At 31.6% G+C, this 25,654-nt stretch overlaps 2 protein-coding genes across 3 annotated transcripts in view; both read left to right on the plus strand.

Moving 5' to 3' along the window:
• Positions 1-496: 496 nt before the first annotated feature.
• Positions 497-3,878, plus strand: LOC118198238 (uncharacterized). Its single transcript, XM_035369866.2, has 3 exons — positions 497-777; positions 3,036-3,098; positions 3,373-3,878. Exons 1-3 carry the CDS (start codon positions 580-582, stop codon positions 3,436-3,438), a joined length of 327 nt encoding a protein of 108 aa, XP_035225757.2. The 5' UTR covers positions 497-579; the 3' UTR covers positions 3,439-3,878.
• A 7,043-nt stretch (positions 3,879-10,921) lies between these two features.
• The window catches only part of LOC118198240 (proton-coupled folate transporter-like), a 28,804-nt gene continuing 14,071 nt past the window's right edge, over positions 10,922-25,654 (plus strand). Inside the window, exons 1-4 of one of the 2 annotated variants that reach the window (XM_035369868.2) lie at positions 10,923-12,166; positions 17,829-18,071; positions 23,164-23,247; positions 23,873-24,029. In XM_035369868.2, the coding sequence (XP_035225759.1) occupies positions 11,281-12,166; positions 17,829-18,071; positions 23,164-23,247; positions 23,873-24,029 (1,370 nt within the window). In that variant the 5' untranslated portion in view covers positions 10,923-11,280. Of the gene's footprint in view, positions 12,167-17,828; positions 18,072-23,163; positions 23,248-23,872; positions 24,030-25,654 lie in introns of both variants that reach the window. The other variant, XM_035369869.2, reaches the window with a different exon arrangement.

Below are 25,654 nucleotides of genomic sequence, written 5' to 3' on the forward strand. Positions count from 1 at the left end.
TTCTTTTGTTATCGTGAAAAGTTTATACCGTTTGTAAAATTTGTATCATACATTTCATGTAAACTTTGTGCTCAGTTAGAAATGTGATGTGCCTTTTTCTTTAATTTTACTGTACGATTGGTGATTTAAAGTAGCATTCTATGTTTTGAATTTGATGTATTGTCGCCAAATCGGATAGTTGGCGCCAATGTTAAAAACTGGATGGTATGATCCAAATAATAAATGATTTTGTTTTTTCTTTATAGTAAGATAAATATATTCTGTATTTTTAGACATTTTTAAGAAGTTAAATATTAATTTAAATATTCGATGAATCGTTTTGATCTCATTATTATCCTTTATTGTAGTAGTAAATCTTAATGTTATATTTTTAACTATAGGTACTTTAAATTTATTTTTAGTGTGTGAGCAGGAAATATGTTTTAAGTAGTTTTACAAACATGATTACTTTTTAAAAATTTTGTTCTATTTTCATAAAAAAAATTTAAATTTATCAGAAAATTACATTCTTAAATTAATATAATATATGTAACTGTAATTAAATACTAGTGCTTTTGATTTTAATGTTAAATTTCATGCATGCTTTTGTTAAATATGCAGGTACATTTTGAAGAAAATCAATTTGAATGCTCTAGGCAAGATGGGCATAAAAAACTCAAGCCCAATGCTGTGCCAACTCTTTTCAATGTGCCTAATCCTCCACAACTGTTGACCCCACAGCGTCTAAAAGGCATTGGTTTACCAAAGCACCGTTCAGTTACATCCAATTTTTGTAATGTATGTGTTTTTTATTTTTATGGTTTTTCATAAAAAAATATGTGGTTGATCTTTACATTATGGTAACTTGGCGTTTTTTTGGCGAAAATTTGGCGACCAACTCTCCTACAGCAACCCTCTATTTTTTTTTCCCGCCGCCATTTTGTCTTCACGAAGTAAAGACATGTTTCTTTTCTTTTTATCTACTGAACACTTCTTCCAACAATCTACTAGCCGAATTACACTTATGCTAGAAATTTTATCTAACAAAACTACTTAATCATGACAAATATTCACTGCAAAATTGGGGAAAAGTGCACAATACCATACTCCTTACGCGTTTTTCAAAATAACACATACACATAAACCATGTACGTGCCGACTTATTTTTACTTAAAAAAACATCCCAGAATTGCACAAAAATGGCATTGCGCACACTCTTCACTATATCCATGTACACTGCTTTTTTCTCATAAATTAGAAAAATTTCACGAAAATACATGACAATTTTCTCAATCTTTAAACCCGGTAAAAAGAACATATATGAAATTACCTGATCGCGAAAAAGTATTTACTCTTTCCAAATATGAACATTTCCACATATAAAATAAATAAAATATCCAAAAACTTTTACCTCCAAATCATCTATTACATTATACACGTCACCAACGAATTCATACCGCAAGCATTACAAGTACTTAATATCAAATATTTAAATTATTTCCATGCACGTTTACTTCAACTTAAACGTATACCAAATTCCTACAAACATAAAATTCACAAAATAACTATCATTTAATTAAAATATCACTAAACCATGTACACGTCGACTTATTTTTACTTAAAAAAACATCCCAGAATTGCACAAAAATGGCATTGCGCACACTCTTCAAAACATCCATGTACACTGCTTTTTTCTCATAAATTAGAAAAATTTCACAAAAATACATGACAATTTTCTCAATCTTTAAACCCGGTAAAAAGAACATATATGAAATTACCTGATAACGTATACCAAATTCCTACAAACATAAAATTCACAAAATAACTATCATTTAATTAAAATATAATTAAATTCAAAAACACTACTTAAAATATAAATGAGCACATACATTAAATTAATAAAAATTACCTTACAATGCTAATTACTTTAAACTAAATCATTGCTAATAACAATTTTCCCAATAATACCAAATTCCTTTACTTCCACCTTACATTTAGAACACAATGCATAAAAATAATATCCTCAAGTAATTAAAAATACTAACTTACCTAATCTTCTTCAGAATCTTGATTACGTGTCCAATAAACTTTTCTTTAGTTACGGCCATGGGATCCAAAAATTCACGAACACTGTTTCACACAACACAGAATAAACCAAATACAAAATTTCCAGATTTTTTCCCGATTTCCCCCCTTTTCCGATTCAAGAACCGTAATTCGTCCATTAATATCACATGACATATCCCATGATCTCTGATTTCCCTCACACAAAATAATGCGTAATCGGAACTGAGTACTGCTCACATTATTACCAAAGTCCCAGGTAGTAACCTTTATCGCCTCCAAAATGTCGCCAAACTACCAGTTACCATATTGTAAAGATCAACCAAATATGTTTTTATTACAAATGGACTAAATTACTTTATAAAAGAATCAAAATTTTGAAATTAAGGTATTATGTGATAAAACTGTAATTACAGTCCCTAAGATTACATTAAAAAATTAAAATTTTGCTGTTGTTATATATATAATTAAGTATGTACTTTGTTATTATAATCATATATTGAAAATTAGGCATAAAACCTCAATTTGATGTAGTTTTTGGATAAAGTTTTTGTAGTTTTTCGAGGACAGTCATACATGGGTCTGGTTTCTTCAAATTTGCTCCTAAAAGAAAGAAACCTGTATCTGATTGCCTTCAAAGTCAAAAGAGTTTAAATCAAAATTTGTATTAAACTAAAGTTGCTTTTTTGCTTAATTTTAAATTCCAGATAAATAGAGGGAAATATGTATGGAGTAAGTAAAAGAAATAATATTGAAATTAATAACTTTAATCTTGAGTAATACAATAATATAGTTATAATACATTGATTTAAATGTATTATTTTAATGTCTTATATGTCTTGTCTGAATGTTGTCTGTTTTGTTTAAAGATTTACAAAACTTATTAGGATTATTTATATTATTTATTATTAAAATTACATTAAGTATATTTTATTTATCAGCATTTTCAGGTATCCTTACTTATATGTGTTTCATAATTTTTGCATCTTCAGGGTGGCTTGCTGCACAGTTTACCTTTATCAACTGAAGTGATTTCTGTTGCTGAACCATCTGTTGTAAGTCTTCATTTGAACAGTTATTAAATATTTAGTATTATAAACTTTTTCTAAAAAGTATTAACACTGTTTCTAAAATTTAAAAATATATTAACGTAATATTTACTTATGTTTAAGAAGTATGAATGCTATGAACAGTCCAATGTATTTATGCTTTTTTATAAGTTGAAAGTTACTTTTAAAATGGTAATGATTATTTGTATTTATTTGTATCCGATCAGAGTTTATAATTTCTTTCACTTCCACATATTTCATATATTATAATTTCTTTTAGGTTCATTTGCCACAACCTTCAGCTTCATATTTTGGAGAAATAAATTTTGCTGCTGAAGTATTTTAAATGTTTCCATCTTCATAATCATGCACTTTATTTCATTTCACCAGTGGTTGCAAATGTGTACATTGCAATACATCTCAGGTGTGTTTGCAACAACATTTAGCATTACCTTCTGATTAAATAACAGCTGCTAGTAAAGAATCTATGCTATGTTTTCATTTGAGCAGCTATTAAATGTCATATGTTTTACATATATTAATGAATTTTTATACGATTTCTGAAATATGAAATTGTTTGTCTTATGGTTGCTAAACAGCTGTACTATATCTGGCTGTTGTTCTATGGAATTATTTTTGAATTTTGAGTGTTAACAATTTATTATCTATTTATGAATTATAAAATGTTATGTAAAATAATTATTTCTTAAAATGAATGTAGTTTATATTATCTGTATTTCTAAATTTCTTATATATATATTTCACGTTTGTTTGCAAGAACAAGCTTCAACTTCATCTTGTGATAAAATGCCATCTATTTGTGAAGGATCTCATGTAAGTATATAATTAGTGTATTATTAAATTGCTTGCTTATACAAAATGTTTCTATTAACTTTTTTTTGGGGGGGGGGTAAAAGGAATGTAATTAATTTCATCAGCATTTACAAATTCTTTGTGTAAATTTCACGTTTGTTTGCAAGAACAGCCTTTAGCCTCATTTTTCAATGAAATACCATCTATTTGTGAAGGCTCTGATGTAAGTTGATAATTAATGTATAATTAAATTGCTTCCTTATATACATTTAAAATGTTCTATAAAGTAATTTTTTGGTAAAAGGAATGTAATTATTTTCATCAATAGTTGCAAATTCTCTATGTAAATTTCAGTTTTGTTTGCAAAAACAACTTTTAGACTCATCTTGCAACCAAATTGTAATTAATTTTAATTAATTTCATCAGCATATGTGAAGGCTGTGATATAAGTTGATAATTTGTGTTATTAAATTGCTCATGATTATGGAGATAATCGATCCCTTGAAAAGCTGGAAATAAATTTTAAAAATCTATTTTTAAGTGAAATAAATTTTAAATATTAGAAAATAAAAAAAAATAATCTAGAAAATGCTGAAAACAATTAAAAACCCACTACAGTGTAGGAAAAGAGACCTGGAAGTTGCATTTTTATTTTGTGGATTTATTATCTGTTTAAGTTTGGCATTTAATCCAAAGGGGCTTTGTCCCTGAAGGACTATTGTTTTGTATTGAAACACTATAAACGGCTGCATCACTTTTCAAATTGTTGCCACCAAATATTATCACCCTATTATATAGTGAAGAATCTGCATAAATGAATGTATGTTTTTCGCATTCTGATAAAACAACGGTACCTAGAGCCATCAAATTTTGAATGACTTAATTCTACTGTGAATATGGACATCTGGAAGCCCGAATTTGAAATTCGGAATTTGTTTTAATATAGATTTTATATGTTGTAAAACTTTAACGAATTTTTGATTAACAAACTTGAGGATTTCAAAGCGAGCAATAGGAATGTTGTACAGAAAAGACACTTTTATCTCCGGCGTGTGAGACAATGAATCGGGAATTCTGAAGATATGCTCATTTTAAAATTATCTTGCAATATTGCTGTTGAACTGAATTTTATAGTTTAAGTGTAAAAAACTTGATATTTAATAAATAAAGGTAAAACACAAAATGTGAAAAAAAGCCCCTTTGGGTGTAATTTAAAATCTGAAACCTTTCAGATCTTTTTTGTTTGTTTGTTGTGTCCCCCCCCTTCTTTGATGATTATTCATATAGATTTTTTCTTTATTCCAGGATGTTTTTTTAAGGAATTTTTATAAAACAGCAGACTGAATTGATCTCGCTTCTGCAATGCCAGAACAAAATATTACTGAAAGAACTTAGAGCAACCAAAAAAAAAAAAAAAAAAAAAAAAGAAATTAATGTTTTAAAAAAATGGCATAGCACTGAAATTCAACTTCATGACCTTCAAGTACAGCATGAGGAATTAGTGAAAACATTTCTTTCAGATGAACAAATAGCAATGTTGAAAATTCCTCGTAGAAGCATTGCAAAATGGTCTAACGGGGGAATAATAAAAGGCCTCAAAGTTAGATTTGCCTTGGGCAAGCATGGTTATAATTACTTGCACAGAATAGGTTTTCCTCTGCCTTCATACAGCACTTTAAATAAAAGACTTCAAGGTCTTGAAATGAATTTTGAAGTCATCAGTGACATGATTGAACTTTTGAAAATTAAAGGAGAAAAAATGAATGCTAGTGATAAAGACTGTATTTTATCATTGGATGAAATGGAGATTTCTGGCAATCCTGATTTTGATATTTCAAAACGTAAATTTATTGTTAAATGTACATTAGGAAATCAAAAGGATGCAGGAAATCACTATTTAGTTATTTTACTAAGAGGTCTGAAGCTGAAATGGAAGCAAGTGGTTGCCCGTGAGATAACTGGACAGGTAACAGGATGCCAGCTCAAACAACTTGTCAATGTTATCGAAGCTGTCAATTCTGTTGGATTTAATGTTGTTGGTATTGTTAGCAATATGGCAGCAGTAAATAGAAGCCTGTGGAATTCTTTGGGAATATCTGTTTCTCGAAACCAAAGAAATAATTTCACTACTGAAATTAAGGGCAAAATTATTTATGTATTTGCAGATGTGCCACATCTTTTAAAAAATCTCTGGTCTGCAACTCTTAATCATAGTATAAAACTGCCCAGTTATGTTTGCAATAAAGAAAATTTGGTTACTTTGCATGTATTTGCAGGATTTATAAAAGATATCTGGATTACTGAAACAAACCAAAATTGTGGTTTGAGAACTATGCATCATCTCAGCAAAGAAGACCTCTTCCCCTCACATTTTGATAAAATGAATGTTGCTTCTGCTGTGAGGTTTTTTTCAATTAAAACAGCTGTGTGATTGGAGAAGGCAGTAGCTTTAAAAGAGATAAGCCCTAATGCTCTTACAACAGCATGGTGGATAAGATTTATATGTCAGTGGTTTGAAATGCTATCCTCTAGATGTAGAAAGAACTCAATTTTTGTGACAAATAAAAGCAAAAAAATTGAGTTACTTTTTGAATTTATTAATGTCATACAGCTTATAGAAATTGGTAAAGGGTGGAAACCATTACATACTGGTTTGATTCTTTCTACTTTATCAGCCATACAGTTAGCAGAGGCATGTTTTCTGAATGATTTTCAGTTTATTTTGACGAGCAGATTGACACAAGATGCTCTAGAAAATGTATTTTCTCAGATATGCAGAAAAGCTGGTTTGAGGCCAAGTGCTTTGCAAGCTGTGAAAGCATTAAAGCTTATCTGTTTATCTCAGTTTATAACTGACATTAAGAACTCCAGTTATGCTACTAATTCAGATATTTATGTATTAAACTATGCAAAAGATGAATTTGAATTTCTGAAGGAGAAAAAAGCTTTAGAGCCTGTTACCATACCAGAAGTTTCTGATGTATCTCTACAGAATCTCACCCTTAGTGAGGAAAATAACGTCTGTTATATTGCAGGGGCTGCAGTAAATTCTGTTTTGAAAAATGCTTGTAATTCATGCTCACAGTTTCTCTTAGTTTGTGAGCAAAATACTCCTTCCATTGGATGAAAATAAGCAGTACATAATTAATTTTGCAAATTTAGGTGGGCTTAAATGTCCTCCAGAAATTTTTAAATTGTGCCTTCTGTGTGAAAAAATAATTCAAAATTTTTGAGACGAAATAATACATGGAAATGTAACTATGGATGTGGAATTTGTTAATATGATTTGTAAGAAAGCAGGCAAGGTAAATATTCCCTCCTGTTGCAATATCAAAACGAAGATAATAAAATATTATTTGACTGCCCGTGGCATTGGTCTCAAGAAGCTTCTTCAAAATAAAAGGCATCAGCGGCAAAGTTTTGCATCTCCTGCTTTTAAAAGGAAGAAAGTAAACTAGAATCTAATCAAGAGTTTAAGAAGTTTTTGCTGTTCAGTTCTGTCTGTAAAAAAGTAGAGTAGTTGTCAGTGAAAAATTGCTGCTTGTCTCTTTGAATAATAATTAGGCCCACCAACAGCTGAATGGTTAAAGTTACTGAATGCTGGAAGTTCCATCTTCTGTTCTATTTCCGAACAGGCTGGCTGCATGGTTGGTTTTTTTGTGGTTTTTCCCCATGTGTAATGTGAATACAAGCCAGTTCTTAGAAAGTCCTCTACAATAGAAGATCTCATAGTCAGCTAAATCGGATTTACTTTTGTGTGACCTTAAATGAGGCATCAATTGTGAATCTGTTTTGGCATGTTATTAGGAATTTTGAATGAAACATTTATTGCTGTTGTGAAAGAATGATCAACTGATGTTTACCTTACTAATCAATGTCTTATAGTATTGTAATGGCTTGCAGGATTTTTCATAATGAGATGTTGCATATGTTTTACTCTTTTTTTTTTTACCAAATAAATAGAGTATGTTCCTAATCAGACATTTCTTCTTTTGTACCAGGGTTATGTAGTATGATGTGATAATTTGTATTTGTTTATAGAATACATAACAGTATTTTTTGACATTCTAATAGAACCAGTGTATTTTATTTATTTACTTATTGCTTTAAAACAGATTTTGAATCAAGGCTTACTTCCCACCCCCCTTTGAGTATGCACATAAAACATGTTTAAGCTATATTTATAATATCAATGAGATATATGTAAATGAAATAAGTCTCTTAGGTTAGCTCCTTTAATGGAAAAAGAACAAAATAAAAATGATATACCTTGAAAACAAGAATACTATCTGAATAGTGTTGGCTAAGATTTATTCAGATGGTTTTTTGCATTTATTCAAACATCTCCGCATATAAATGAGAATTAATTATATTATATTAGTTTTAAAAGTAAAACTAATATAATATCATTCTATATAAAGCAGTTTGATGTATAATGGAAAAAATTCAATTACTGCAGTATGTTTTAATAAAATTTGAATATAATAGACTGAATTGCACTACATTAGACAAAAAAGCAAAACATTTTTATTTATTTATCTTTATTTTCACTATATGTGTTTGTCATATGTTTGTTACTAGAGGACTTATTTTATAGATTTGAAGCTGAATAATATTTTTATGTTTTTACTTATGCAAATTAATTAATAAAAAGAACTGTGATTTAAGTATTGTCTTTGGTGTGATATAGATTGAATCTTATTATGTTATGGAATTATCATTTAAATATTCAGATCGTGTAATATTAAGAGCATATGTATGTAAGTATAATTTTTCCAAGTATAATAAAAAGTAACCATCAACAACAAATAAACTTATAAGTAAATAGTATCTGTAAATTCTGTATGTAAAGGTATTATTTTTATTTTTATTTATTTGTGTGTGTATTATTTTAATATTGTTTTTAGCTAAATAAAGAACCCCCCCAAAAAAAAAAAAAAATTTAATGGAATTTTTTACTCTATTAAATCTATGAATCCCACAGTCATCTGAGCATTGAAGTAATTTTTATAGCATTCTGCACTCCATTCTAAAAGCATTATAATTTAAAGGTGTATATCCTGAATCAGTATTTAAAATCATAAAGTGTTTAGCAGCTTTTTCTGGAAATACACACAAAATAACATTTTTAACAAATTTGCTACAGTAATAGACGTTTGATTCCATGTGAGCAAAATTCAAATAACATATTAAAAATAAAAAACAAGAATTAAAGATTAAACCTTATCCTAAATTAATGGAGGTTGAGGGATTTCCCTCAACCATGTTAAGAATGTGGTTGAGGGAAAGCTCTTGTCAAAAAATACATTTTGAGATGAATAACATTATGCGTGTATTTAAAAAAAAAAAAAAAAAAAATTGAAAATTCAATAAAGGAATTCAAAAAGAAAGTATTTTTAACTAAAAATACAAATTTGAAATATGATATGTGAAAATGTTTTAGAAACTTTTAAAATAACTTGAATCATACGGAAATTTGGCAATTTAAAAAAGAAATACGAGAAAGAATCTGAACTGCAGACAAAAGAAGGGGAAAAAGCCACACATTTTTATATGGATGCAGAAAAAAGGTGAAATTCGGATTCTCTAGAATGTTAAATTTTAGCGGACAGCGCTAAAGAGCCAAAGTTGCCGCTCCACACCTAAATTGCAACCCTAAAGCTTAGATTCAAAATGGCTGACGAGTCAGCCTGTATCTCTAGTAGCTCTAATACACATAGGTGCCGTGTGACCCCGTGCGCTTTCGGAGATTTAGTGCCGACCTATTTCTGTAAGCTTTTCATAATTTTCGGCAGTTGCAGGGAAAGCTGTTAACAATATCATGTGGTCTTGAATAGGGTACGCTCGTTAGAATGAGGTAATGCATCTTGTCCCCGTTTTGAATTTCCTTATCCTCATGTATTCGCCGAAACGGTAACCAATCCTTAATGTCGCTACCAAATTGTTTTAACTCTATATTAGGTAATTTCAGTTTCAGTTTATTCAAATTTGGCGGCATATTGCCAATAGACTGTGCCATTTGGCGGCTGAAAATTAATTCTGGGTTTAATTTTAGTATATAGTAAACACGAGATTTAGCAACATTATGGTCAGCTGTAAACTGGTCATTTTTGTATTGGCGACAATTTTCAAAATCATGCCAAAGCCGTACCGTATTTCTAGGGTTTACCTACTTTTGTTTTCCCCTCGTATCAAATCTAATTTTTCTTTGCACTCTTTAACTTTTGTCCATTCACTTTCAAACCGATCATTTGAAGAAAATTCTAAATTCAGTATCTGAGTATCAAATGTACTAAATTCAATAGATAAACATTTTAAAGTAACAAGTTTCGTTTTCCCAGATTTTTCATCGGGAATTTTCATTTCTAATTCCTGCAAAATTGCATTAATTGTTTTCGCAGAAGATGTTTTGACAGGTGCTTCGTTTCTAAACTGACGATTCCATTTCAATAAAAATAAATTCTTTAAAATCTTAAAAAATTAAATTTAATAAAATCAATCAATTCTAATCTTGATTTCTTTTATGGATCACGTCCGATGTCAGCAATTGTTCGAAATTTCCGAGAGCTAACCTTTCTCTTCTTTCTCCTTGTAAACTTAAAAAATAAAATAACAACTTCCATTCCAAAGCATTATGCTTTTATTATTTTCAAAATTCCGTAGAACACTCTTTTACAGAAAAAAAAAAAAAAAAAAAAAAAAAAAAAAAAACTATATTGCCATTTTTACAATCTCAAACTATGAAAGAAAGGCAAGCATGGGGGCTTGGCCCTAACTGAATAGACTTTAAATCCATTTTACAAGCAGGTATGGAAAAAAGGAATCCTTTATTATGTTCGTACGTACAGATGTAACTCAAAAACATCGTTCAGATGGATTCAAGAGTGGAGAAATTGGATATTTTCGTTGAAATATGATTTCCGAAATTTTTCACGATTACAATACTTTATTCACTTCGTTTAAGAAAATAAAAACTGTTGCTGGTAATTGCCACGTTTAGTGAATTATTTTAACACCAGTTAATGGCAACGAAATCTATTTCTTCATCTGCTGGGGATAAACAAATAGTCAACGCAGAAAATTTCTGATAGTACTGCTATTTTAAATTAAGTGTTTAGTTTTGAAATTTTTATTGAAATGGCCGAACTTTGATATGAAGGAAAGAACAGCTAAAATTTTAAACGAAACTGGGATTTTAAAACTTTTGGATTTAAGGAGCATATCATTTAGTACCTTTCACTATAATACTCAAATCTTCAGTTTATGGTATCCAAAGTAAAGAAATTATTCATTTAAAAGGATGAATCTCTTTTTCTCAATGGCAGGAACGTTTTATCCAGGTTAATACAACACCCTAAGGATTTGCGGTAAAAAAATGAGCAAGGATAAAAAATGGAATGTATGTCAAGAAAAGATTGCAAAATATACATATTGGATTAAAATCATTGCACTAGAAATTTTGATGGTAGTTTTTGGATTCGGAAATTCTGTTCGCAACAGTTACACGGACAACTTATTGTACCGTAGAATATGTAACGAATACTTAAATAATGACACTTACCTGTGTTTTGCAATTCAAAATAAGGGCAATTTAACGAAAAAGTATTTTGAAATTAAAGACGTGTTAGATTTTGCTACAACACATACCTTTGTAATGATTGGAATGAGAATTTTAGCTGAATTTTTTTCGTCGTGCTTTTTATGCTCTTGGAGTGACAAATATGGACGAAAACTGTCATTAATTCTGGCATTTTTGGGCGGAAACTTGGACGTCTCATCATTTTTCTTTAGAAATATTCCTATGGTATATTTCATGTGGTCCATTTACCTAACAACAATTTTCTCTGGTTTTTTCGGGAGTTTTATATGCATATTTGCAATGACGTACAGCTACGTGTCAGATCATTCTTCATTAAACTACAGAACACTGAAGTTCACAACAGTAGACGTATCATATATGTTGGGGGAAATAATTGGTGTTAGATTTTTCGAAAATGTTCCTATGAAAGATATATTACGTGACAGCTTTCTATATGTTATTTCTGTAAGGATATTTTCCATAATGTGGATCTGGTTTTTCTTTGAAGACAGAAATTTTGATGGGAAAGGACATCAAACTTCAAAAAAATTTAAAACACTTTTCATGATATCTAACACGAAAGAATGTTTTGCTTCAATAGGAAAATGGAGAAAGAAGTGTGGTAGAGAACAGATGAGGTTAATCATATTCTCAGCAATGCCAATTATGGTTGCTTATGGATGTAAGTGAAATCTATATATCAATATTTTATAAGGCCTAATTATGGAAACTTAATGGCATATTTTATGAATAATTTAACTGTGTACTTTTCTGCAATCGGGACCGGATTCAGAAATGTGTGTATGTATGTCTGTGTGTATTTATGTATGTATGCATGTATGTATGTATTTATGTGTGTATGCATGTACCTATGTATGTGTGCGTATACACTCACGCATGTATACCATTGCATACATACATACATACATTTCTGAATCTGATGTTGATAACAGAAAAGTACCTTTAAATGCTTAGGTATAAAGTATTTTCTCAAAATTATTATAACAGGAAACATCATGCATGTGGCAAAGGACACGTGAGCGGTTTGTTTGTGGAAAACCTTCTAAGGAAACAGGATATGCTTTCACGTTACACATATAGAAAACCACGAAAAAGCCCAATGCAGCCATTTGCAAATCGAGTTGTCGGTGGTTTTATTCTCTAGATTATTTAGTTATCCATTCGACTACTGTAGGTCTTCTGCTCCTTTTAGGTCATTATTAATATATGTTGTGACCTAATGGAAAAGAAAAAAAAAACACTTTGAAATTAAATATATTTATTATTAAATGCTCTTATCACTAATCTGTACTTTGTAGTTCATACGACTAATGTAAGTAAATTACAGTTTCATACTCTTTTCAATTTAAAAACTTTTAAAGTAAGAACTTTTAAAGACTTACTTATAGAAAGACAAAGATTTTCAAAGACTATATTATGAAGTTTATTTTTTCCTTTAACTATCATTTCCTTTTTATTTAATTTTATTCTTTATTTATTAATTTCCAATCTATATTATCATATTATATTTGGATTATATTAACAAAATTATTGTAAACGGTGTTATATGCCCCACTGTAAATGGTACCAACTGTAACTTTTGTACAAAATTAATAAATACCGGGCATACTGATGAAGGGCCTGATCCGCACCGGAGGGGACGGGCCTGGAGATATGAGCAGCGATCATTCGCTGCTTGGTGTTGCACCACTCGATCCTCTTGGGCCCTGTGGGGTGTGAGCATATGCAAAGTTCTGGTGCTCCGTCCACTTTTTCCTGTCCCTGTTCAGTTGCTGAGGTTTTTACGCCTATCCCCCTGGAAAAGCTATTGATAATGTATGTTATTTATGTGCAATTACCACGTTATGTGATAGGTACGCATAATAGCATAACGGTTTAGTAACGTCTGATCATTGTGAATTATTCTTAGGAATAATTCCACGGAAATATCCACAAAGGCACGATGGTATTTTCCTATAAGCCTGTTCCGTGGCGTACAGTTAACTGCATGTAATAGTTGTAAAATTATCAACGATTTAAAAGTTGTCTAAGTTACACTAAGCCTAATGGAACCACCATTTGTTTACTTTTCAAAACTCTTAGTAGAATAGTGAATTAAGTCAGTTTCTACACGTTCAATGTCTTTCTGCCAAGTGGGACCAAAAGTAAGCCTTGTCCATTTTCCGAATTGCTTGTTTTTGCGTAGAAACTCTAATTTTAATTGAGAAAATCTTTTTTTTAGCTGTTTTAACTCTATTTGTTGTTTTATGTTTTTGTAATTTGCAATTTGTAATGAAGGTGTTTTGAGTTTCATGTATTTTTGCCTTGCAGCGAAGTTAGAACTGAATTAATTGAATGAGAAATGTATCTGTAATGAAATTCGAGGAAGTAAGTTTAAATAAAATGCAGCAAACATATGTATCAAATTAATAGGCCTTACAAGAAAGTCATGTAGTTTCCACATAAAATTTTTTATATGAAATAAAGGAAGTCTTTTTAATTTATTACGTGATCCGCTTTAAGTCACTACACAGAAAGGCAGTGATGCTCCATGGAGGACGTTTTAAGGAGAATGGCTCGTATCCACGTTATGGAAAGAAACACGGAAAATCCCATGCAGTCGGGACATGAACCCCGGACCAAACTACCAGTGTTCATCGGCTTTTACCACTTGGCCGCTGATGGGTCTAAAGGAAGTATTATAATCGCGAAAAATTCTGGGTAACATATTTCAATGGAAATATCCATTTTCACCGTTCCTGAATCCAGTTGGACGATTTGTTTTTTCGTGATATCTGTATTTACGCATAGAATAAAGGACTCTTTTTTTCCAAAACGGATTGGTTTCGAAAAGGTTTTATTTTTTTCATGAGGTTCGTATGTATGTATCTCGCATAACTCAAAAACGATTAGCCCTGGAACGTTGAAATTTGGTAAATGGGGCTGCTATAATATATATATATATATATAGTATATATATGTTACGGCGAAACACCGAAATCTGGAGAATGTCGACTTTCACCGGTGAATGTCAACATTCACATAGACGCTTGGTGTATGTCCGAAATATTTTCCAAATACTCTTATTTCTGACTTTCACCGGTAAATGTCGACATTCACCATGTACTAATGCTGAATGTTGAACATATAAGAATATTATATTTTCTTCTCCGTAATTAAGTCGCGAAAAAACGCACTTGAGACTTAAAATAAGAACTTAACATAAGAATTTAAAACACACAGTAGATTCAAAATGAGAAAGGAAAACAATAGAAGTTAAAAACTTTCTAAATTATGTAATTCAAATCTTATTTATTGCAACAACTTAAACTATTATGGCACTTTGAATTGCACAAGAGGCCCTTGCTTTTACAACTGCATTTATTTGTGGAACACTTCTTTTTGCAATGACAGCGTGTACATATACTCCTCTCTTTTCGACCTACACCAAAGCATATCTGTGATTGTCGACATACACCGGTAAGGGTCCAAATGTACAGGAATGTAATGCAATATTCGATCTTTCACCGACGTATTTGGTGAATGTTGACATTCTCCGATGAAAGTCGACATTCTCCAATTTCGGTCTTTCACAGTAATATATACACAAATATATAATATCTAGTTGTGCGTTTCTCTTTATTGCAATTGGCAATACCAAACGTTATATATATATATATATTATATTTACAACTTTAACCGACTTTTATTATATACTATTGTTTATGTGATGATAAGATTTAGTAAGTAAAATGCTTGACTAGGGAAGACATAATTTTGCAGTCTCGGATAGATTGACTATTTGAAGATCACTGAAAATATCAATTACGTAGCAGAAGATGCCGGGAACTTTTAAAGAATCATAAAATCACTTGATATTCCAGATATATCTTTATTACTTGTTGCACTTCACAATGGGGGGCAATCTGCACCTCACAATTTTGATGATGGCACAATTTTGATAATGACAAAAGCAGCCGAGCAAGAGTTGTCCTTCAGCCAACAAGCATAGGCAGAGAAAGAGGGAGGGTATGAATGCTTGAATGCGAATTGCTTATGCAGCCTTGCGGCTTTTATAAGCTCTGTTCTTTTAATCCCTAGGGAACATCACAGTGTAAACTATCAACTAAATCCCAGCCGGGAAACGGATCAAGGTAGGAAAGAGGACCCGTTGGCCGCGAAGCGCGAAGTCAAGCTAAGATAATCGTTAACATAATTACCACTTATCAAAGAGGTGATGAAAAATATTCGTAACCCAAACATACGTGTGCAAATGTAGCGATATCAAGTTGTAGAAAAATGAACAAATAAACAAATAAAGTGTAAATTAATAATATTTACAATGAGAAATGCAGCAAAGTGTGTGCTTAAGTGACGAAATTGTGCTCATGCATTCTGCGAGCAGTAAATGGCAGGGAGGGTAGTAGGATTGCAAAGATATTTATAGTAAAATTCTTCGTTGTTAAATTTATAGTAAAATTGTTCGATTGGCTAAAACTTATATGCAAAGAAGTTTCAAGATGACATAATGCGGAACACGCTTTCAGATAAGTTTAGAGAAGGTTATTACTAAAGAAAAAGTACTCAAATTAAAAATGAGCAACTAAGAGGGATTTTAAATTATAATTTTGATTTGCATTTTTTTTATCTTATATATATAAGTGTGTGTGTGCCCCCAACCCATACCCGGCTTAGAAGTCCTTACCTGGCCATCATTTTTGCAAACGTTGGTCGTAGTCGTATACATCCAATTACCGAAGTGTTCAAAAATTTTCACGTTTTGGCAATGCCAAATTAAAAAAAAATTTTTTTGATAAGTAATAAAAACTAATTTTTAATGCGATCTGTCGGTTTCTATACTAATATTTGATAAAGTTTTATATTCCTTACAAAAAATAAAATTATAAGAAGTTTGACTCCCATACGACAAAAATTGATCGCGACATTTAATTTCAAAATTTGCAATTTTTTTATGTCATTTTAAACTTTTCTTAAGGGATCGCCTAAATAAGTTAGAATAATTCGAGGTAATGAATTTAAACGATGTGCGACAACAAATGTGTATTAAATAGGCCGTACAATGGAGTCACGTGGTGTCCATATTAGATTTTCTGAAAAATTGTCATTGTAGTTTTAAAAATGTGAAAGTTTTCTTTCATTATAAAGGAATACAAACCATTTTAGAAATATCATGCGCACCAAAATATAGAAATGTATATCATTCTGAAAATGAGAAAATCATGCTGATAAATTCAAAGATTCCTTTATAATTTGAAATCAGATACAAAATTTGTCTAATTTTGAAATGAATGCTATCGAAATTTTAACAGGCACTTCACTTTAGCGGACATTTCCTGATAATGGTAAAAAGCCTTGGTTTCTTGAGGGTTCTTTAAAGAGGGATACAACTACATATAGAGATCTGAACTTAAAGATGAATTCATTTTATTACATATTCAACATTTCACCATTTGTCGTAGAGGTACAGCCAAGCGTACTTACTGTGCAGATCCGTTCTGATTTTGATGGAGAACACTTCAGGCCACGATTCAAGGCCTGAAATCATGAAAACTATGACTTGATTTCAGCATATATTCAGCCGAGAAAACTAAATTATGTCATCAATATTCTAAGCTAGCATATGGCTGCACTAAAAACGTGTACAACTTCATACGAAAATTTCCAAGTGTTACTTCAAATTTTTGCTGGCGTTGATAGTCTGAATAATATACATTATTATTCACTTTGTTAGTTCACTGCTTTAAGTTTCTCACACATCTCCTCGCTTAATTTTCATCTTAGTAAATTTACCCCTCTTTCCCCAGTTTAGGATCTTCTTACATTGTATTCTTACTAAGGTCTCCTTACGTTAAATTATGAACTCTGCAAAATCACTGTATACTCAGGGATAAGGATCTGCCCAGGAAATTTTTGTTATTGCCTACAATCATACAAGTTATTTTAGTCAGAGGGTCTCCATTACTCTTCTATTACCACCAGACCACTCCAGAAGAATTTCGGCTCATCAGTATTTTAAGCACTCCATGCGATACCTAGCACTTGCATTTACAAGCATACGTGCGTTCTCTGGAATTCGAACCCAGAACAGTCGAACCTCCTGTTGGCGTCATTCATTAAACCAAGTTTTTCTCCGTTTCTAAATAATGTCCGCTAAATGGGTTTGCATCTTCGAAGATCCGGGGATTCGTGAATTGTCTATTACTGGGAAGAGTCAGATAAAGTGGAGTGTCCATTAATGTAGGTTAGACTGTAAATACCTTTTAGAGTCAGTGCCTGAATTTTAAATTTTAAACTATGTTATGATTATGATGTTCGTATTGTAGTGATTGAAGGAGTGAGGATGACAAATTCGCATCATTCCATGCTCTTCATTAATATCATCAACTACAAGAGAGTAACCGAATACTTTGCTATTTACACCTGCCTTTCTGAAATAGTAGTCATCTTGTTCTCTCAATACATTTACCGTATCAGCGACGCAGTTCTTGGAGTTTTGGGCTTCATCAACCTCTATCTCTACTTCTCTCTTGCAGCATTTTCTTCCAATAATCTCACTTTCATTGTAGGTAAGGCATTTTCCTTATAATAATTGAGTTTTAAAAGAGTTTTAAAACTATTTTCGGTTCCATTCATGCATTCTACTTCAGTTAACCATTATTTAAAAATTTATGGAAGTTAATTTTTGTAACTTTACTGTGTGCTGATAAAATTGTTTTTAGCATTATACTTTCTAATTACGATAGTTTGTATTGGCTAACAGAGCAATTCTCTGTATTTGGAAAATTTTAGAGCCTTCAATCCGAAAATTTTAGATCCTTCAATAGCAGTATAATATTATTCTCTCTGCCCTTCATTTACACAGTTTACATTGATGCGGATTAATCGATAAATAATTAAATTTAATTATTTTGGAATGATAAGAAATTTGCTGTCATAAACAACAGCGTAAAATAAAACTGTCTTCTGAAAATATACTGCTGGTCATCCAAAATGGAATACCATGAAGGCATCCAATAGGCTTGAAATCTTTACTATACGTTGATCGCGAAAGAATATGTAAATAGTATTAGCAGATATCCAAAGCATTGACGCCGATAACTCTGCCTAGAATCTGTAAAAGGAAGGAAGAAGGTTATTTTAATTCATGAAATTATGTGTTGCCGCACTATTCTTTTGCATGAGAAATTTCAATATGCCTTCTCGAGAAAAAAATGGCAATTATTCGAGAAGTATATAGGGATTGTGGATTATTTTTACGAGAAATTAATGCACGTGATAGATGAAACAGTGATGCGACTATGCAGTCGGTGGGTGAAGAAGGAATGGACCATAGACAGGAATAATATTTAACCAGCCTTTCGTCACGCCATCGGATGAGGTATGAGGACAGGTATGTTTTGTATATGGCAATGACCGATCGCAGAGCAAAATCAAGAATCCTAGAGCAAGAAAGATCTATTGCACAAGAAATGAAATCTTTATAAGGCATCTATTGCTGTCATTACTTTTAACTTTACACGACATGCGTATGCGGCTGCAATGCATCACAACACTTCCATCATACAATTTTTTACCAGTCCGTCATCTGGAGTAATAGTTTGGGGTGCCACTGGATTTTACACCTGTATTCTATTAATGCACTATCAGTACAGTCAACAATCACTGTCATTTCTCTGAAATCTTGGAACCTTTAATATTCTTTTCAAGTCTTCCTGCGGTTATTTCAATGGGACAATACGTAATCATATGTGGCACGTAACGTTCAACAGTTCTCCATTGCCCATTAATCGCACTGCTGCCACGGTTCGCCCGTTCTCCGGATATTTTGCCATGGTCCGTCCGTGATTGGCAAATGAGTGGCATACAGCTACTGCAGTTATATCTGATGAACTTTGGCAACGTGTAGAAACAACATGCCAGCTCACATCTCAGGCCTCTTATTATCAATTCTGAAGGTGTCGCAGCAGTTATTATCAGCCATAGCAGTTACATAAGAATTGTTTGTCTAATTTCATTCAAGTTTTTCGACAGAGCTGTTACGGCTGATGCCTTTGCGGAAGTTGCGAAATCTTCGCTTTTCAGAGGGAAGATTTCAGAGGGCTTTTCCGGCCTGCAGCATTCCTTTGTAGTAGGAGATTAAAAACAACTGACACGCGTTGAATGCTCTGTAGCAGTGAATATACGACGTCTCAGCAAGATGACTTAGTTGAATCGGTAGTCAGGAAGGCCATCAGTCGTTTACTGGAGAGTCAAACGAAATCCATTGTAGCGGAAGTGTTAGGAGTTTCCAAAAATGTCATTTCCAGACTATGGAATCGTTTTTGGACGCTGGATATGTTTGGGAAATTCGGGACAAGGTCGTGTTATCGTTTTAAAATAAAAAGCGGGAGCTATATGCGCATTTCGTTAAAAAAAAAAAAAAAAAAAAAAAAAAATATATATATATATATATATATATATATTTTAGAGAAATAAAGTGGTCAGAAAGAACGTTTTGTATGCGGAGATATTTGGCTGATGTACTGCAAATATTTTATCAGACAAACCAAGAAAATAAATAATTAATTATACAACAATAATTATTAATTTTAAATATATTTTCCAGAAATCAATCAAAATAAAAACTGAAATTTTCCGGAAAATCTTGTTTGGAGACCATTTGGTACCCCTCTGCGAATGACACCCGGGCATCATATACCCCCTTGCCCCCCTTCGCTACGCCACTGGTTCTATATCTCTGGTTCTACTGGGTCGATTGACGAAATTCAAACTGCGTTTTCAAAAATCGGACTTTTTCTGAAATGACATGTCAATTATTTTCCATATTTCGATTTTACGGCTCAAATTATGTCTAAATAATTAAATTTTGTAAAATTTGGTGGGAAATTTACGAAGAAATTCAAAAAAGGGATATTGTAACTAGTATTTCAAATCCTGATAACATCCCATACGCTGTCGGTGGGACCTAGATAGGATGTCCTAAGGATATACTGGGATGTGACATTAAGCACTCAGGAGGATGAGTTTAGGAGGAAATTGGGATATTACGGGATGTCCTGAGGATGTTGTAAGTAGGACTTTAAATCCTAATAACATCTCATCTGCTGTCGATGAGACGTAGATAGGATGTTTTTAGGATATAATGGGATGTGTTTAGGAGGTTTGTGGGATATCCCGGGATGTCCTGAGGATGTAGTAAGTAGAAGTTCATATCCTAATAACATCCCGCACGCTGTCGATGGGACTTAGTTAGGATGTCCTGAGGATATCCTGGGATGTGACATTAAGCACTCGGGAGGAGGTGTTTAGGAGGTTTGCGGGATATTCTGGAATGTCCTGAGGATGTGCGCATATCCCGCGAGCAACATCCTTGGGATAAGGATGTTTTTGTGTTATGTGGGTGGCATATTTTTTTTAGTTTTCGCCAAGAATAATTTACTTGGCAAACTTCTTAATTTATAGCAATCTATTTTCCTTTTCTTTCTTTCTTTTCTTTTTTTTTTCATTGTAAACGAGCGAGGAAAAAGTCAGCCTTCATACTTTCAAATAATTTTAACAAAGTGTGTATTATCGTTTGGCGCTATTATCGCTCAAAAAAAAAAAAAAAAAAAAAAAAAAAAAAAAAAATCTGAAATGTTTCAGATTTTAAACTACGTCCAAAGGGGCGTTTTTTAACATTTTGTGTGTTACCTTTCTTTATTAAATATCATGTTCCTCGCACTTAAACCATAAGATCCAGTGCAACAGCAATATCGCAAAATAGTTTTAAAACGAGCATATCTTTAGAATTTCCGATACAGAGACTCACGCGCTGGAGATAAAAATGTTTTTTCTGCACAACGTTGCCATTGCTCGCTTTGAAATCCTTGAGTTTGTTAATCAAAAATTCGTCAAAGTTTTAAAAAATAGGAAATCGATCATAAAACAAATTTCAAATTTCAAATTTGGTCTTCCACATGCTCATATTCGTTGGAGGATTACGTTATTCAAAATTCGATGACTCTATGTACCGTTGTTTTATCACAATACGAGAAATATACATACATTTATGCAGATTTTTCATTATTTAATTTCTTCAAATATAATGCAGGACTCTAACATTTTGTGGCAACAGTTTGAAAAGTGAACCGACATTTATGAGTCCGACGCAAAATGCCAAAACGAAACTAATAGTCCTTCGGAATTCAAATCCCTTTGGACTAAAAAAAAAAAAAAAAAAAAAAAAAAAAAAAAATCTGAAATGTTTCAGATTTTAAATTACGTCCAAAGGGGCGTTTTTTTTAACGTTTTGAGTGTTACCTTTATTTGTTAAATATCATGTTCTTTGCACTTAAACCATAAAATTCAGTTCAAGAGCAATATCGCAAAATAATGTTAAATTAAGCATATCTTTAGAATTTCCGATATACACAGTCTCGCGAGCTGGAGATAAAAGTATTTTTTTTTCTATATAACGTTGCCATTTCTCACTTTTAAAGCATTGAGTTTGTAAATCAAAAATTCGTTAAAGTTTTACAAAATATAAAATCTATAATAAAACAAATTCCAAATTTGGGATTTCAGATGCCCATATTCGCAGTAGGATTTCGTCATTCAAAATTCGATGGCTCTATGTACCATTGTTTTATCACAATGCGAGAAATAGACAATCATTTATGCAGATTTTTCATTATTTAATTTCTTCAAATATAATGCAGGACTCTAACATTTTGTGGCAACAGTTTGAAAAGTGAACCGACGTTTATGAGTCCGACGCAAAATCGCAAAACGAAAACAATAGTCCTTCAGGAACAAAGCCCCTTTGGACTAAAAAAAAAAAAAAAAAAAAAAAAAAAAAAAAAAAAAAAAAAAAAAAAAGACAAATTTTAAAACGCTCTAATATGTAAATTCATGTATATTTTATAAAATTTTGAATAAAAAACTCTAATCTTTTGCAGGTGAGCCTAGAAATACATCTCCTTTAAGATGATGTTACGAATTTTATAGGTTATAATACAAAATGTTTTTCGAAAAAATTATAAAAAATATTTAAAAATAAAAATTATAAAAATAAATCATAAAAATGTGCGAATTCTATTTAGATTAAGCCTAAATTTCGAATGCTGGAAGAATGAATCAAGTAAGTTTAATAAAAAAGCGATATTAATAAACATATATCTATTTTAATTAACATTGAGGAGCTAAAATTTTGAGAGCTACTAAATAAAGATAGATATAATAAATAAAGATAGGCCTTTCCTTAGATAGAAATAATAACTCAAATATCTTTTCTTTTTAAGGGAAGGAATACCTTAGTCAGTTATCAAATAAACGTAACCTACATTTCTAGACATATTATTTATTTGTATTGCTTTTTTATGTTTTATTTAAGGAGTTTAGAATACGATTTCATTATACATTTTCTATAAAGTCAGGTGCTGAGCTAATATATCTTGTACTATAATATTCTGCCTGCCCTTCGAAATATCTATTTTGGATAAAGTAAAACAGCGCTTCTATTGCCCCATGAAAGAACAAGTTAAAAAAATATTAAAGATTTGTTGTATTTTCATTGTAATATTTTTCATAATTAAAATTATTGTGGCACTATTTTTGTTTAAATATTCATACTACATTTTAGAAGTGTATGTTTTAAATAAAAGATTTCTTTTTTCTTAGCTTTGAGTTTGGCACCTTTAAAAGCATTTGCGATAATCGCTCTGCGTTCTTCATACTCAAAAATAATTGGAGAAGACGAGAGAGGTAATACTGAACTACATTTTATCAATGCAGAATACTGATATTTTGTTCTTAAATTTAAAATTTGATTTCTTATACACTACTTTTAAATTTCGCTTCTTTTTTAATTTCAAGTATGTGGAATTAAGTCATCTATTCGCGTATTTAATGAATGTTACAAAACACTGAAAGAGCTAAAGCTATTTCATTTTCTTTGCATACACAAAAACCTTCCTTCTTTTTGTTTGCTTACAATGAAATGCGAAAGCGGAAACAAGTCGATCGTTTTCACCAGATCGAATCGGCAAGAAGAAAAGAAGGTGGATTATTTTCAAAATACATTTTTTCGGAAAATACTGAAACACTAACTTGACTTTACTACTACGTACCTTTACTTTTTATTTTATTTTGTTGTTAGGTTTCCAATAAGCTTTCACTCACAGTTTCTTTCAGTTATATTAATTTAAATAGACAACCACTACCATCCACTAAAATGTGTTTCGTCTTAACTAAAATTTCAAAAATATAGATTAAAAATTATGCTTGAGAATAAATGCAATAATAATCAATTAAATGAATCTTAATGAAAAATAACGTTCTGTTTATTTACAGGAACGTTTCTGTTCTATAACGTTCTGTTTATTTACAGGAAAAGCATTTCTTTTTCTTTCCACCAGCGAAGTTTCTTCAACCCTTTTTGGATACTTCTTGCGCGTGAAACTTCATTTCGTTCTTGGTGCTACATTCCCTTGTCTGCCTGAATTAATTATTTGCACATTCCTGATCATTCCCTTTTGCACTTTCATGTGAGTACAATCGAATTGGAATAGTTTTATAAATATATTAGTCTCCAATGTTAAATCTAATTTCTGAAAATCATTAATATCCAAAATATACATTAGGGAAGCCAAATTTCACCAGTAAGACGAATCACTCACTTGAATAACGGCTTTCAACGCCTTTATCAAAAGAACTTAACGATAAATAGCTAAAAGTAAAAATGCCCGTTGGTTAACTGAAGAGACTTTTCCTTTGTGGAACAAAGTATAGTGAATTCAAAAAGGTATCTGTAGGCTCTTTTCAGAAATTTAAATGATATAGTTTAATTACATGCTGTTAACAAGGTAAATAAAAGCGATGGTATAGGAGAAATATCCTATTAACATATCATACCTCATCCGTAGTCAAACAGATTGTCTGTCCACCTCCTAAATTTCCGTCTGATATATTTCATGGATTTAAAGGACATAAATATGCTACCCATGATATACAGCTGAAAACTTCATTTCCAAACATATTTTCATAAATATCCGCAAGGATATGCGTTTCGTTCGAAAACTGAAGCCAGAAATCCACTTAGCTTTAGAGCGTACACTACCACATAACATCATGTTTCAAGTTACTAAACCTAACTTATGTAATGCGCATCTTTCGTTTTTTTTTCTGGTAGTGTGCATTTCTTCCCGATGAGAAAACGGGATAGCTAACTCTCTTTAAAATGAATCCTATATAAATAGACCAATGGTCTTTAGTTTTTAGAGAACTTCTATTTACCTCATCCGTAGCCAAGATGATATAAGCTGAAGGATCCTATTTTTTTTGTATTGTTTAGTACACAAATTTTGTTTTTACAGCTGCCTGCATATTAGTTACTTTAACACATCTATTTTGCCACATAATCAACTAGCTTCAGATTAGCTTAAGTGTAATAATTCTCACTGATATCATTCCATTGTACCTTGCCGTTAATGTAATAAAACTCCAAAGAGGCCTTCTGCAAGCCCATATCAATATAACAACTCATGCACAATATTTCATGTTGATCTAGTCATCACATGCTAAAAGAGAATTCTTTATCTCTTAGTATCTGCATCAAATCCTTGATATTTTAAAGTTATTTATGGGTATGATTCAGGATTTGAAGAGCACTATTTAATCATTGCTTTCGCTATAGTTAGTATCCAGTGATTGTTATCAGATTTTGAAATCAATGAATCCAAGATAGCTACACAAAGCGACATGCGAAATCTCAGCTCTCTCCACTCATCAGTGCCCCAGATGACAGACGTCTTGCCCACATTGCTATTAATATTAGTACATACATACCATGTATCCCAGAAAATTCGGTACGTTTACAGCACCAAATATCTGCACTTATACTGCGACGACATCTGCACGAATTGTCACAGAGGTGACCATTTCTTTGACTTCTTTTAACGCTACAAAACAGGAATTCACGCCTAAAACGTTTCATTCAGCAATGCACTTAGATGCATCAACAGCTTAATGGCTTTTCCGATGAATCTCGCTTTTGCTTACAGCATCATGATACGATATGTTGGTGTGTGGAGGCACCGACGGAAACGAAAGTTTGAAGTTTGTGTTCCTCATAATCATACCGGCTCAACACCAGAAGTGATGGTAAAGGGTG

This window comes from Stegodyphus dumicola, chromosome 4, assembly GCF_044657685.1.
Source record: "Stegodyphus dumicola isolate Sdum_Otavi_A_Nest chromosome 4, ASM4465768v1".
In the NCBI taxonomy this organism is placed as follows: domain Eukaryota; kingdom Metazoa; phylum Arthropoda; class Arachnida; order Araneae; family Eresidae; genus Stegodyphus; species Stegodyphus dumicola.

Coding starts and splice junctions, on each gene's coding strand:
- LOC118198238 (XM_035369866.2), top strand. CDS start 580: ATGCTTTTGTTAAATATGCAGGTACATTTTGAAGAAAATCAATTTGAA. Junction 778..3,035: donor TTACATCCAATTTTTGTAAT/GTATGTGTTTTT, acceptor TTGCATCTTCAG/GGTGGCTTGCTGCACAGTTT. Junction 3,099..3,372: donor CTGTTGCTGAACCATCTGTT/GTAAGTCTTCAT, acceptor AATTTCTTTTAG/GTTCATTTGCCACAACCTTC.